We start from the raw sequence: 14,898 nt of genomic DNA, 5'->3' as shown, positions 1-14,898 counted from the left end.
ACAGCTGTAGCTGGAGGCATTTTATTTTCAGGTTGTCTTTCATGAAGAATTTTCTTAAATTGGTATAAAGGTTCACTATGACACTCAAAGATGAACGGACTAGAATTTGGAGGTTTAACGTCAAAGGTCACTGTGACACAACACTCATTTGAATTATAATTCAGTATTTCATACACGTATATTTTATTATGATAAGGTACAGTTAACACCTTTTTATTTAATTCCTATTTCTAGTTCTTTGGTATGTTGATTTGAAATTGTCTGCTGCATTGTGAATCACAACTTGCTTATTTGTCCTCTTTCTGCTATATTCATAATCAATTAATGGGTCCATGATGGTTGAATGTCACGCCATGCTAATATATGTAAACTCTGCTCTGTGTGTCTCCTCCCGCAGTGGAAAATGGAGAACACTGTGATTTTACAATCCTCCGGAACATGCTCATCAGGTGAGCAGAAACACAAACATACATGGTATCGAAGATCATTGAAGATCATTCATTATTACAGTTTATATTTGTTTATAATGTAATTGCGGAATTTAAATTAAAATTGTATGTTATTATTGTTATATATTATGAGGTATTTATGTCATATGCATGCAATGAGGATGAGATCTACAAACAAGGTTGTTTGCAAACAAATAAAATATAATAGTTCTGTTTCATGTTTGGAAGAAGAGGGTGAGGTTATTGATTTGCAATATGAAATCTTACCAGTAGATGTCATTCAATTCTACACAATGAAACTTTAGATGAAAGGAAGATAGCCGAAAACGTTTGGTGAATCCATTTACAGAAAAGTTTTGTAAATTTACCTTAGCTCGTGCAGGTTTGATTCAAATGTTATTCAAGCTAAGTAGTTTAGAGGTTGAGAAATACCATTAAATGTCTTTGTTGTAGAAAATGTATAATAAAGTGATGATACTCAAGGGCAAATTCATATCAAGCAGAAAAGCACACAAACACTTCATGAGTTCTTCAACAAAGAGCAAATGTGCTTATTTATCACCGATTATTTCATTTTGTTTTCCAGGACCCACATGCAGGACCTGAAGGATGTGACAAACAACGTTCACTACGAGAACTACCGCAGCAAGAAGCTCGCAGCTGTCACCTACAACGGCGTGGACAACAACAAGAACAAGGGACAGCTTACCAAGTGAGTGGATCCGTGCACTGTACACGGCACTGTTGTGTTCATGCTGTTTGAAATGCACACTCATAGTGTGAACTGATGGGATTATGTTGTTGTCAGAGGGATCCTGGTTTTATCAGGAGCACTTGATTCACTTTGTATCCGTGGAGGAACCTGCAGTTCAGAGGTCAACGGTCGCTGGGAGTGACCTACTGATTAAAATTGGCAAGCTGTCACTAAGTCAGCTCAGATCTTTAACACAGCAACACTAACACCCCCCCCCCCCCCCCCAGTATCAGTTGTGCCTAATCTGACAGCCCTAATTTAGGGACCATCTGACTCCTAATCCACCGGCTGCAGCCGTCAGTAATCACCAGCTAATGCATGGTTTATGGCTGCATGTTAAGTGTCTGTGCATTTGTTTGTTTTTAGACCTGAGACGGATGATGGCATGTAAGTGTTGTATGACTTCTTCATAACCTCACTCCTCTCTCTCTTACCGCTTTCATTTTCCCTGCCTCATACGATTTTCCTTATTTCTGTTTTTCACTTGCAACACTTTGAAATGTTTTTTTATATGTTTGTTTGAGAAAAATTATAAGGACATTTTGTTTGCCCATGAATTACATGATTTTATACGAGAAACGGTCATACATTAAAACATAGAAATCTGTTATAAGCTTTTGCATGGCCCAAGTTATATATCAAATCAATGTCATTCTCAAAAGAACTTGACACCTTGGCTTCAGGCTTTGCTATTTCATGACACATCTTTTTATTAACCACTGAAGAATCTACTGTGCAGCTAAAGTGCATATAATAGCTACACACTACACAAGCTAAAGGCCGAATTATACTCGTGTTGCACGGACGCACGCATGCACGCAAGACACGCAACACGCCCCTTTCGTGCCCTCTGCGGGCTTGCGTGCGTCCGCCAATTTTTCTAACTACACGACAAAACGACGCGACCCTCACGCAGCCCGCAAGGCTTGTGATTGGTCTGCTTACTACATCCCGTCCGGTTCGATCTGGAGTCGCTCCGTTGGGAAAAAATTATGCCCGACCGGGCCAATCAGATTGTCAGGGCGGGCTTTATACGATGATTGACAGATGATCAACGGTGACGTAATCAACCACGTCATCAAAGTGCCCTTGGGTTGAATTCGTTTTCAACAAACATGCCTGCCGCTGGCGAGCTGAGATGTGTAGATGCTGCCATTGAGTCTGTTTTAGAAGACATCGACAGCGCATTCATTTTGAAAGAGGAACACAGAACGTGGAGGCGACGCCAAAGCACCGCGCTAATCCCTATCGCCCCGTTGCTTGGCTGTTCACAACGGACACTGAAGCGACGCTGAACCGCCGGGCAGCGCTAATAATATCACCCGTTGATCCAGTAGATCGCTGCACGGCTTTGTGCCGGTCACACCGGAGGCTGAAGCACCACGCTGCGCCAAGGCTGCCTCGCGGTGCTTCAGCCTCCGGTGTGACCGGCACAAAGTTTTAACATGGGAGTGGATGGGAGCCAGCTGTTATTTAAGGCTTGGCGCTGCGCTGAAGCGTCCAGTGTGAACCCGGCGTTAGTAAATAACTCACAAGGCGTTGCTTAGCATACGTCACATACTACGTTGCTCTGATTGATTGTAGGTCTATCCAATTGAGCGAAGAGGAATTTTACTTCCTGGTCAGTTGAAACACGCCCCATAATTTTTTCCCAATGGAGCGACTCCAGACCGAACTGCCCGACCAAAAATGTTGTGGGCGGGGCTAAGTTCGTCTGGCATCCAGGCTAGCGCAACACGTGAGTGAAGCATAAACCAAAACGAGTCCATCGATGCAGCTGCGTGGCCTTCCGCGGTTGCAGTCGCAGGAGTATAATTAGGCCTTAAGTCACCCTCCAGTTAGGACAAACATAGGGAGCCTGCAGTCAGACCTATGGCTCAGTCAGTTTGTTTTACAATATATTCTACAATATTTCTATCTTGGCTAAAGGCTCAATGGACATATCAATAAACTGGTTACAGCAAAACCACCATTACTCCCAACAGTAATTACCCCCAGGGAGGTCTTTCACTATTTTGGGTGGTTGTTTGGTTTGTCTGCAGCATTATGCAAAAAAAGCACAAAACCGATTTGCATCAAACTTGTTAGAGATATGTATTTTGATCCAGGGAAGTGCACATAACATTTTGGTGAGGATCTGGTGAAAGGGACAGCTCCAATATTTTACTTTAATAAAAAATATTTGTGTTTAACATTGCACGAAAGGGCAGTTTATCAACAGTTTGTCAAATAATGCTTCGATCTTCATGTAAGATATATGTAGTGTTGATCTGGCCATTAATGCAGTTTGGTACAGTTTGTCATATTGCTTCATTTGAATTTTTCCATTATAAACACTTGACGGGCTGTATGAGTTCTATGAGTACCATTCTGTCATCAAACCGTTATCTACTAATATATTCAATTCATCTTATTCTGACAGATGTAACCAGCTAACTTGGCGACAGGCTAATTTACGATTAATAACAATGAGAGGGTTGAAAATCTCCAATATGGTCGCACAAAGGTGTGGGTTTTTTCAGCTGGAGAATTAGGAAGCAGGTCAACATGGTTGGTATCAGAGATATGGTTTATTCTCACATAATGCCTGTTCTCCTGATAAGTCCTTATCACCTTTCCGCTACAACCCTTGCTGGAAGCCTTCTATTACAAAGGGCTTCCAGGGAAGGTGAGCAAGCTGGAGCTTTCCCCCGCTAGATCTGCATCTTCTCCCTGTCATCTCTCTGCAGTCACAAAATGGGAAGGGGGTGGCTGTTCACCTGGGATGTCACATACAGTATGGGTGGCCCCCCACACACTTCGTGCTGGTTCTTTGAACATGGTTTGTGTCCTCAGGAGTCCTCTGGCCCAGATGGAGGAGGAGCGACGGGATCATGTGGCCAAGATGAAAAAGATGGAACAAGAAATGGAACAAGTGTTTGAGATGAAGGTCAAAGAGAAGCTCCAGAAGCTGAGAGACTCCGAGGCAGAGGTACCAATAAGGCTGCACAGTTGATTTAAAATGCATATGTTTATTCGTTTTTGTTCCTTTGTACATTCTGTGCTTTTATTAATATTTAGCTCCAGAGGCGTCACGAGCAAATGAAAAAGAACCTAGAGGCTCAGCACAAAGAGCTGGAAGAAAAACGTCGCCATCTCGAGGAGGAGAAGGGCAGCTGGGAAGCCCAGCAGAGAATTCTGGAGCAGCAGAAGCTGGACGCTTCCAGGTAAACGCAGCAACACTCTGATTTCTGATATGAAACGTCTGCTGATGATCATGCTTCTCAGGACTGATCGCAGTCACACAGGAAGTGTGTACAGAACTCGGCACAAGTCTGAGTATAATGCTTTCATTAAAAGGCAGCAACAGCACCAGGATTGAATACAGAGCTCTGTTTCTAGCATTTATCAGTGTGATGAATTCAAACCTAAATCTACACCTCTCATCCTCTCATAGCCAAGTGGTTTATAGATAATTATCTTTTCTCGAGAGTGGGAGGAAGGGGAGACACAATGAGCTACAACAGACCCCACAGACTGTATTTAGAGTGATTGACTCTTCTCTCCTGTTGTTTTTGCAGAACCTTGGAAAAGAACAAAAAGAAGAAGATATTTTAATAACGCTGCAGGACGTACCCAATGTTACAGTCTATTGTTTTGTATGTTTTTCTCCAGAACTTGAATTTGACCAATCACTCTGTCATACTGTCCGATTTTTGATCATGGCTTCGACTCTATAAACAAATACTTTCACATTTTACAAAAAACACAAACGGTTTTGAAAGAGTTAAGTCGTTCTTTCCTCTTTTCCTCCTCTACCTGTGCTGTATCCTTTTTAATGCCAAAAAACCCAAAGAGGTCAGTCTTTTCTTGAGAGGCTACAGCTCACCTCAGGCACTGTTCATATATATATTACCATACATAATGCATATGTTTGTATAGGTATCACATTTAATCTCCTCCAGAGATGGTATGCTCCTCCACCTCCTAATGTAAAGCGTATAACCTTGAATCTGCAGTGTTTAACTTCAATCATTTGTAACATTTTCTTACTTTGTATTCAGTTTATTTTCTTTTGTATTGGCCCTGGTATATAAATATTTTTCATTTTGTTTCCAATGTCACAGCCAGAGCTTTCTGTCCCTGCTCTCGGAAAACCAACTTATATACCTGACTGCACTCACGCTGAGTGTAACGAACTAAAGAAACTGCTCATCAAGTGCTTCTATGTGAATTCATTGGAGCTTCTTGTGCAGATTCTATATCAAACTCTTTTCACAAACAAATATTTATGTGGACAGCTTGTGAAAAGACTCTTAGATGTGGGTGGATGAGAAAGCTGAAGCTGAGAATCCTCCCTCAAACAGGTGTCCCTTTGGTAACTGAACCAAGCCGGCTTTCTTTATATCACATTTAGCACTGTTTGTGTACTGCATCTATATTTTGTAATGTCCTGTTTCTGTTTTTATTGTAAAAAGTCACGTAATAAAATTGTGATGGGGAAAAATAACATGTGCTCTCGGTGCAGTATGAAGAAGTAAGAAATACACACAACAGTTTCCTCGTGTCATGTTTCAGATGACGGAACCTGGATACAGAGATTTGCCTATATTGAGTCACAGGGGGTTCAGTGAGGTCCAGCACTGATGTTGGGTGTTATGACCTGCTACAGGCTCGTAGTTCCACTTCATCCCAAAGTCAGAGATCAGGGCTCAGGTCGGTCAAGCTCTTCTACCGAACTGAAGAAACCATTTGTGTTGAAACGGAAGAGACCCTTCCTCAAACTGCTGCCACAAGATTAGAACCAGAGTAATGTTTAAAATGATTTATTGAAATTAAGAATCCAAACAATAGCTGTGTCTCAAGTCCATACAGTACGCAAATTCCCACCAGATTGTGAGCATGTATTGTCACACTTGATAGAGTACTTTTATTGCGCACAGTCTCCCACAATTCACAGCACAAAGGAATTAAAATTGCTGATATAGAGGAACAATTAAAATTGATTAAAAAAAATTCGCCCCAACTCTGCTTGTTTTAGTTTTCTTTAAATAACAATTTGATTCACTTTGTAAAAATATATTATATGGACACCAGGAGAGAAACAAAAGCTTAGATATGTGCTTTGTATCTTTGTATACTTTTATCTATATAGTGTAGTAAGGGAAAAATAAATAAATACGATTTACTGTGTGTTCAGAAAACAGATGAAAAGATAGCCATAAATATTTTGTTTCGCTGTATCCAGTTCTACCTTAGCATATTAGGTGTTCAAAGTCCAGATGATTTTAGTTAACATGTAGGCCTTGAGATTTTTGCTACCAGCAGGTGGCAGCCCATTACTGCACTAAACTGCTGACAGACTCAGGGAATTAAACCAGCCACATACATAAATCGATTTTGTCCTGTATTGTTAAATGTTAGAATATCAAATTTAATCCAAAAGGCTGTTATGTGGGATGGAACCTCTAGCTGTAGGTCCAACCCTCCTCCTTTGATATACGCTGCAGGATGATGTGCGCGCACGATGAAGTGCGCCGCAGGACGATGTGCGCCGCACAATGATGCTGCAGGATGATGTGCGCTGCGCCGCACGTTGATGTGCAGTGATGATGTGCGCCGCAGGATGATGTGTGCGGCAGACATCATCCTGCCGCACACATCATCACCGCACATCATTGTGCGGCGCACATCATCCTGTGGCGCACATCATCCTGCGGCACACATAATCCTGCCTTGCACAATATCCTGGGGCGCACATCGTCCTGCAGCGCACATCATCACCACTCATCATCGTGCAGCGCACATCATCCTGCGGCGCATATCATCACCGCACATCATCATGCGGCGCACTTCATCCAGCGGCGCAGCACATCGTCCTGCAGCGCACATCATCCTGCTGCATCATCCTGCGGCGCACATCATCCTGCTGCATCATCCTGCGGCGCACAACATCCTGCCACGCACTTCATCCTGCGGCGCACCTCATCGTGCAGCGCAAATCATCGGAGGCGCACATCATCCTGCGGCGCACATCATCACCGCACGTCATCCTGCAGCCGCATATCATCATCACAGTACATGATCGTGCGGCGCACATCATCCTGCAGCATCATCCTGCTGCACTTCATCCTGCGGCGCACCTCATCGTGTGGCGCACATCATCCTGCTGCGCACATCATCATGCAGCGCACATCATCCTGCGGCACAGATCATCACCTAACATCACTCTGCGGCACACATCATCCTGCGGTGCACCTCATTGTGCGGCGCACATCATCTTGAGGCACACATCATAGAGTCGCAAGATACGCCAGAGTATCTCTTTTGGATCATTTTTCCGGTCCCAAGACCAGTGTTAATTTTTCGAAAACTATGACGAAAAATATTCGTTAACGATCTTTTTTTGATGACGAGAAGAAGACGTAACGAAAACAGATCTTTGAAAATAAAAACTGTGAGTAAATCTATTTTAACTTTCATTGACGAGACGAGATGAGACGAAAATGTTGGTGGTTGACTAAGTCACAATAATTTATAACATCATCGTATCAGGCCGTAATAAAGTATCAGGAGCAGGCGAGTGAGTGTGTGTCTGTGTGTGTGTGTGTGTGTGCGCCCCAGATAGTGCACCGGTCCCGAGGCTCCGCCCCCCCGCCCCGCTCACTCGCTCAGAGACACAAGATCCGGGCTCTTTCACGTGAAGAAGCCGCTCACTAACTCACCGGCTGCTTCTTAACTATGGAAACAGTGAAAACACAGAGTTTCTCTGGTCTCAGCTGCTCAGAGATCAGCGCCTCAGCTTCTTGATCAGAGCAGAAGCTACAGTTGGTTTGAACCGAGCTGCAGTTTCTGTGTTCGCCTCCAGTCTGACCTGCTCTCACTTATTGTTTTCACATTTAAAACTAAATATATATTTCTAAGCTATTAGGCTTCAGCTAATGTTTTAATAATTTCAATATAGTCTACCTCTTATTTCATACATTTCCCACAAATATTGGGAGGACTCAAATAGCTATACAAAGTTCTGTGTTTAATTTATTTCAAAGTAGGCCTACACTTGCCTGTGTATTTTCTTCTCTTCATAAGCGTTCTGTGTTTTCCTTTGTTGTAACAGGTACAAATAGCAATAAAATGTCAAGAGTTTTCTTTATTGTTGTTCTATAATTTCCTAAATGCAACAAACTATAGTTTAGTATAGTATAACTTTATATTAAACTTTCTTAGCTTTGTTATCAAATATGTTTTGCGGCTCGAGACAAATCTTATTTGGGGGAAGAGGGGGTAAAATTACTCTTTTGAAAGTAAAGGTTGCCGACCCCTGCTATAGACCTATGCTGGTAGGGATATCTAATGGACAACCTAAGTACTGCAAGCTAGACTATTATGCAGTTTTAGACACAACAAAGGGTCCCTGGGCCTGAGAAGGGAAGAAAAGGAGTTTAATGTGCTAATGTGCGCCGAAGCTATTAAATGTGACTAAAACTAGACTAAAATGTAATTCGTTTTTGTTGACTAAAACTTGACTAAAACTAAGAAGGATAAAAATGATTAAATGTGACTAAAACTAATATGCCTTTTCGTCAAAAGACTAAGACTAAATCAAAAATAGCTGCCGAAATTAACACTGCCCAAGACCGGATAAAGGAGGAGGGCTGGACGTAGAGCTAGCAGTTCCACCCCACATAACAGCCTTTTGATTCAATTTGATATTCTAACATTTAACAATACAGGACTGGCTCTAGATACAGCATTAAAGTCATGAAGTTATTTTGAGAAGTGATGGCCTACTTCAATGGCAAGATAAAAAAAAAAAGAATCAACAGAAGAATATGGAAGCGTATTGCATTGACTTATATTTTTTATTTCTTTGGGCATTTATCTCGGAAATTCGAGATAATTATAATTATAATTATCAGGGCTCTTCACAGCCGCGGGTTGCAGACCCCTGTCTACGGTGAAAGAGCGATTTGTTTACTGCTCCGCTGTTAAAGAGATGCGGACGTTAAAACATTGGGCGCGCCACACAGTTTGATAATCACTGCTCTATACAGTGGATCCCCCCTTGTCCGTTCCATTTGGGAGACCCAGAGGTGAACTGTCCCCCGCGCCCCCTCCCCTTCCCCTTTCGCACACAGCATCAAGCAGGGGCGCCACTTTGCCAATTCCACACACAGTGATATGATAGATAATAGAAAACCGCTTCGCAGGCCAGATTACTTCTTTTTTTTAAGTGCTCTTGCCGCCCCCCACGTGACATGAGAAGATGCCGCCCCGGGCGGCTGCCCGGTTCGGCCGTGCCCAAAACCACCACTGAGCCAGGGATCTAACCAACGACCCTTTGGTTAGTGGACGAACCTCTCTACCTACTGACCCACAGCCATCACTTTAAAATAACTAATTTCCCTAGCATGTTGTTATTGTTAACTACATTTAGACCAGGGGTGTCCAAACTTTTCATCCTGAGGGCCACATAAAGAAAAAAATTTGAAGGTCTGGGCCGCCACGCCCCCCTGCCCTGGACCGGACTGTTGACAGTGCACCTCAATCGCGTCGCTTAGGGCAGGGGGGGGCCTGGCGGCGTTCTGAGGGTACAGCTGGCAGGTCAGGGGTGAGTTGGGTGCCACCTAGTGTCAAAACTGAGAAGTAAAATACAGTGGGCCATAGTCCATTACATTACAATTCATTTAGCTGACGCTTTTATCCAAAGCGATTTACAATCAGTGCATTCAAGGGAAGGGGAGAGCGGGGTAATGTGAGACACCCCCTGTATCTAGGCAACAGAACACATTTGTGATCATGTGATCATTATGTTTCCAAGCCACTCCCATTCCACCCTTGCCATGAAGGAGAAGTTGGTGCTGGTGCTGTGGTTAGAATGTTTTTTCACAAAGTATATTTTCTTGCTTTGAACTTAATCAACTGTTGTGTACAAAAAAATTGATCCAGGTAGAAAAACTTTTATCATACATGTTGATGAACTTCGAACATATAAAATCATGTGATTGATGCTAGCTGAAGATTAGCCTGAATTGCTAAGAGATGTTTTTTCTAAAATGATAGCTGTGGGGTAAAGTGAGACAAATGCTCTGGGGTAAAGTGAGACATGTAGCACAAGTTAAGTTTAGTCTTAAACATATTTTAGCGTAATATTACATTACATATGTTTTATTTTTAATGCCATAAACATTGTAGAAAAGCCATCATGCCAAGAAACTACACCAGGAAGACAACCTGGGGCCAAGCACCCCTCCCAGAGATGGAGAGTGTAGCCGCTGAGGTCATGCAAGGAAAGAAGTCCTTAAGAAAAGCTGGAAGGGATAGAAATATTGACAAGACAACCCTCAAAAGATTCATAAAGAAAAAAGAGAAAGGGGAAGTAAAATCAGTAGCCTGGGGTGCAGTAGCTGAGGTAAAGAGAATATTCACAGATGAGATGGAGGAGGAGCTTGCCAAACACTTGAAGCAACTAGCTGACCAGTTCCATGGCCTTGCTCCAGTGAACTGGCATTTGAATACGCAGAGAAAAACAATATCCCTGTCCCTGCCAATTGGACAGAGAAACAATGTGCAGGTAAGCTAGGGTGTGCAAGAGATCACATGTGTCAAGATAATCATAAATGTGCTTAATTTACCTATTACAACATGTGTTGTTATGGTAGTTTCAAAGTGGAAAAAGTAAGTGGATCACTTTACCCTCTTGATTTCTCTGGTCTGTCTCCCTTTACCACTAAGCTGGGGTAAAGTGAGAAACAAGACGACTTTTTAAAAAACAATCATATTTTCACTGCCCTTTGTCCTGAAGACATTCTGAAAATTTCCATTGCTAAGAAACATCCTTAATTAATGGGAAATGTGTACATTTTACTGATATATAATTGTATCCCCCCCAGAGGGAAGCAAATGTAAAAATGTCTCGCATTACCCCACTCTCCCCTACCCGAGGGTACAAACCCAGAACAACAAGAATCAAAAAAGTACAATTTCTTCAATAATAGAGCAAAACTACAAAGTGCTATAAGTAAGTGTCATTTAAGTGCTACCAAATTGTTAGTTTAAAAAAAAAAAAAAAATTACATTTTCTTTTTAGGCGGGCCAATTTAAAATGGATGGCGGGCCGCAGATGGCCCGCGGGCCGTAGATTGGACACCCCTGATTTAGACCATTCTGAGAAACTCACTGCTAAAATCCCCTTCAGAGGAATGATGTTGCTAAGAAACAAGCTTGGGTTTACTCCCTGTCTACAGTCAAACAGCAGACGAATGTTTTACTGTTAAGGATGTTTATTATTCCAAGGGTTACATATGAATTAGATTAGTGCCGAGTGCCCAAAAACTGTTCCAGGAAAGTATTGTATCAAACCGCCTTTGTAATAAAAAAAAAGCAGAATGGATGTAACCTTAGATTTCTTTCCCTCAGGCTTATTCAAACAAAAGCTGAGCCCTTTGGACTCACAGTTGCTCTGTGGAGTATAAACACACACACGCTGCTGCACCACAGCATCACGCCACAGTCGTCCCAACCAGACGGCTCGTCAGCTTCGGCCTCTACTCTTGCCGATTGGTCTGCTGTGCCCTCGGGTCACACAGGTGAACACACTCAGCCAATTGCAGGGATGTACACTAAAACCTAATTTGTCAACCCACATGATGATACAAGACGTGGCCACAAACTAAATTTTACTTGGGCCCCCAATGCCCCCAAGGACCCTGCTCTGACTGCCTTAAGGGGGTTTGCCCTTGTATGATAAATGGTCTATATTTATATAGCACCTTTTCTAGTCTTGATGAACCCTCAAAGCGCTTTACAGTACAGTTTATTGCCATTCACACACATTCATACAGTGGATGTCATCTATGGGCAGCACTTTTTCTATGAATTGCAATTCGGGGTTCAGTCCCTTGCCCAAGGACACTTCGGCATGCAGTTGGAAAAACTGGGATCGAACCGCTGTCCTTCTGGATACGACCTCTCTGCCCCCTCAACCACAGCCTCCCCACTCTTTTACATAACCCAACATAAGTCTTCAATCAACTTGGGAAAGTGGGGCAAAAGCTCATACTGTCAAGACCTCCAGGATTGGTATTGTAAGACAACAGGCAGAGGAAGGTACCATGAGAGAACATGAATCTTCAGTGTATTCTTAAAATTCATATCACCAATTGAAATCCTCTTAACTTTTTGGGATGTTAATTACTTTGGTTGTGAGTCTCTTTGTCAGTTGGATGCTGCCTTTGGGCCTGATCTTTATCCATGTTGCATAGGCAGTGAGGTCAGGCGTGAAAATGTCCAGTGTTCAACCCATGGGGAATCCAGGCTGCAAATAGAGCTGTGATGTGAAGAGTGGCTTATCCTCTCACTATCACGTGAGGATCATGTTACACAACTGACTGACTGCATCAAATAATGTAGATCTGTCAGGACCAGGGATCCATGTCATTACTTGCTAATTGAACATGACATCCATTTGACAAGGTCAACAGAGTGCATACATTACATAACACTCCAGAGTGAGACAACATCATTAAAACCACCTTTAATAAATAATAAGCCTAGACTCCTCCATTATGCTAAATATAATTCCAGATGGCCACTTACAAAAACCTTCAAACAACCTTTGTATATTTATTAGATTTTCTATACAACTCATTAAAATCCATCAGAACTTCCCTTAAGCCTGCAGGACGACCTCAGGGACTTTTGTGATAAAACCTGTTATAAATCTGTAATCCCCCTACTGATATTTAAAATCATAATTTAACATAGTTGTGACCTCTCATAAAGTTGCCCAGAGTTTCTTCACCAATATACTCAGTAACCCAAATTGGGGGTAACAAGAACTTCTGGAAACCCCTTAAGAACCCTTGGAACAGCTGGAACCGTTAAACTCTGTAATCTCCTTCAACCCCATTTGAATTGTATCCAGAACCAACTTAAATACCTACCACTTGGCTTGAACTCACACAAGAACCCATAGAACCATCAAGAACCGCAGGAGCTAGCATGGATTCAAAGCTCCTTGAGCTCCAGAAGACCCCAGAGTTCCCTCAGGAACTCCTGTGACCTCCTGGACCTCCTTCAAACTAATTTCAATCTTCCTTAGAATCCCTCCAGAACCCTAAACCCTTAAAATAACAATTGGAATCTCTAACTTGAGATTTTTAAGAACCTCTGGAGTCCTCCGAATATTCTTAAGAAGAAACAAAAATTGATCTCAAAAGTATGCACTCAAAAGAACTTAACTACTCCTTGTTGTGGTTGGAAATCCATAAATCTCTGTCAAGAATATGTGCAACCACATCAAGAAGCCACCAAGTGCCACGAGTAGAAACGAACCAAAAGAGTCTATGAAACCTCTTCAGGACCGCCTCCTAAGAACCTTTACACGTGCTACAGGAACCTTCTACAACCTTCTTAAAGGATATATTTAAAGACATGGGATGTATTATGTTTATGACTGAGACGTTTTTAACACCATTACAAAAGAGAGAAGGCATTAGGATAAAGGATAATCACGGGCTTTGCTGATAAAGATTGAAATCAAAGCATGTGTCTTGTCTGTAATACAAAGTGTAATGCTACACTGATTCAATCAGACCGATCAGAGCTGAAGGAATCAGAGTGGTAATTGCATTCCTGAAACAGTTGAGGCCACAGTGAAACAGTGAATGCTTTCACCACTTGCATCACATCAATATTTTACATCTATGGTGAGAAAAACAATTAATTACCGTACCTGGAGCAACAGGAGGACATTGTCTAATTTCAATATAAAAAACAGGTTGACAAAAGACTGTTTCATTTTCTTTCAGTCAAATAAATAAATAAATTCAAAGTAAATTTATCAAAGCATACCTGCATGAAAAATACACACATTGTTTTCATTCACATATGGTTGTTAAAGAGTTTTTAATTACTTTATTATGTGAATTGATTAACATTAGACTCATTGTCCTCTATGGAGGCCCAAGTGTGTGTGTGTGTGTATATATCTATATCTATACAGATATAGATATAAAACGTAATAGTAAGAAATAAATAATGGAATAAAACCATCCAAAATGTAATTGAATTATGTATTCTCCATTTATTATTACATCTTAAGACTTTAAGATGTAAATTATTGTACCAACTTGATCCAAGATTACAGTAACAGTGCAATATAGATTAAAACAATACATTTAAAAAATAAATAGAGTATTAAATATGACAGATATTTGAAAATAAAAACAAAGTGTATCTTAGCAATATTGTACATGAAACAAATTTAATACTGTATCTCACATGACTATTATTATCGCACATGCATAGTAATATTGTACATGAAAAACAATAATAATGCACATGAATAGTAATATTTCACATAAAAAACATTAATATTGATCATGAATAGTAATATTGAACATGAAAAACATCATGTTGAAAATTTAAAGTGATATGTTCATGAAAAATTAAAAAACTGTAATACTGTATTATACATGAATAGTTATACTGCACATGATTAGCAATATTGCGCTTGAAAAAAACTGTAATACCGTATTGCACATGAATAGTGAAATTTCTCATAAAAAGTAATATTGCACATATTGTTGGTATTATTAAATGCTCATGGTATTTGGCACAAAGGTCCACATGTATCGACCGGTGAGTTATTCAACGTGACATGTCACATTGCTTTTATTTTGAAAAGTATTGTAATGATTTCCGGGATTTGCC

At 41.3% G+C, this 14,898-nt stretch overlaps 1 protein-coding gene across 4 annotated transcripts in view; it reads left to right on the top strand.

The window, feature by feature from the left end:
* septin7a (septin 7a) overlaps positions 1-5,692 on the top strand; it is a 34,478-nt gene extending 28,786 nt beyond the window's left edge. For 3 of the 4 annotated variants that reach the window (XM_053446401.1, XM_053446402.1, XM_053446399.1), the window contains 6 exons: positions 398-449; positions 1,036-1,161; positions 1,570-1,590; positions 4,039-4,174; positions 4,264-4,409; positions 4,764-5,692. In XM_053446401.1, coding sequence (XP_053302376.1) covers positions 398-449; positions 1,036-1,161; positions 1,570-1,590; positions 4,039-4,174; positions 4,264-4,409; positions 4,764-4,800 — 518 coding nt within the window. In that variant the 3' untranslated portion in view covers positions 4,801-5,692. The remainder of the gene's footprint in view (positions 1-397; positions 450-1,035; positions 1,162-1,569; positions 1,591-4,038; positions 4,175-4,263; positions 4,410-4,763) is intronic. The other variant, XM_053446400.1, reaches the window with a different exon arrangement.
* The last annotated feature ends 9,206 nt before the right edge of the window (positions 5,693-14,898 follow it).

The sequence above is a fragment of the Pleuronectes platessa genome, chromosome 18 (genome assembly GCF_947347685.1).
Source record: "Pleuronectes platessa chromosome 18, fPlePla1.1, whole genome shotgun sequence".
In the NCBI taxonomy this organism is placed as follows: Eukaryota; Metazoa; Chordata; class Actinopteri; order Pleuronectiformes; family Pleuronectidae; genus Pleuronectes; species Pleuronectes platessa.
This window is presented reverse-complemented; position numbering and strand designations above follow the sequence as displayed.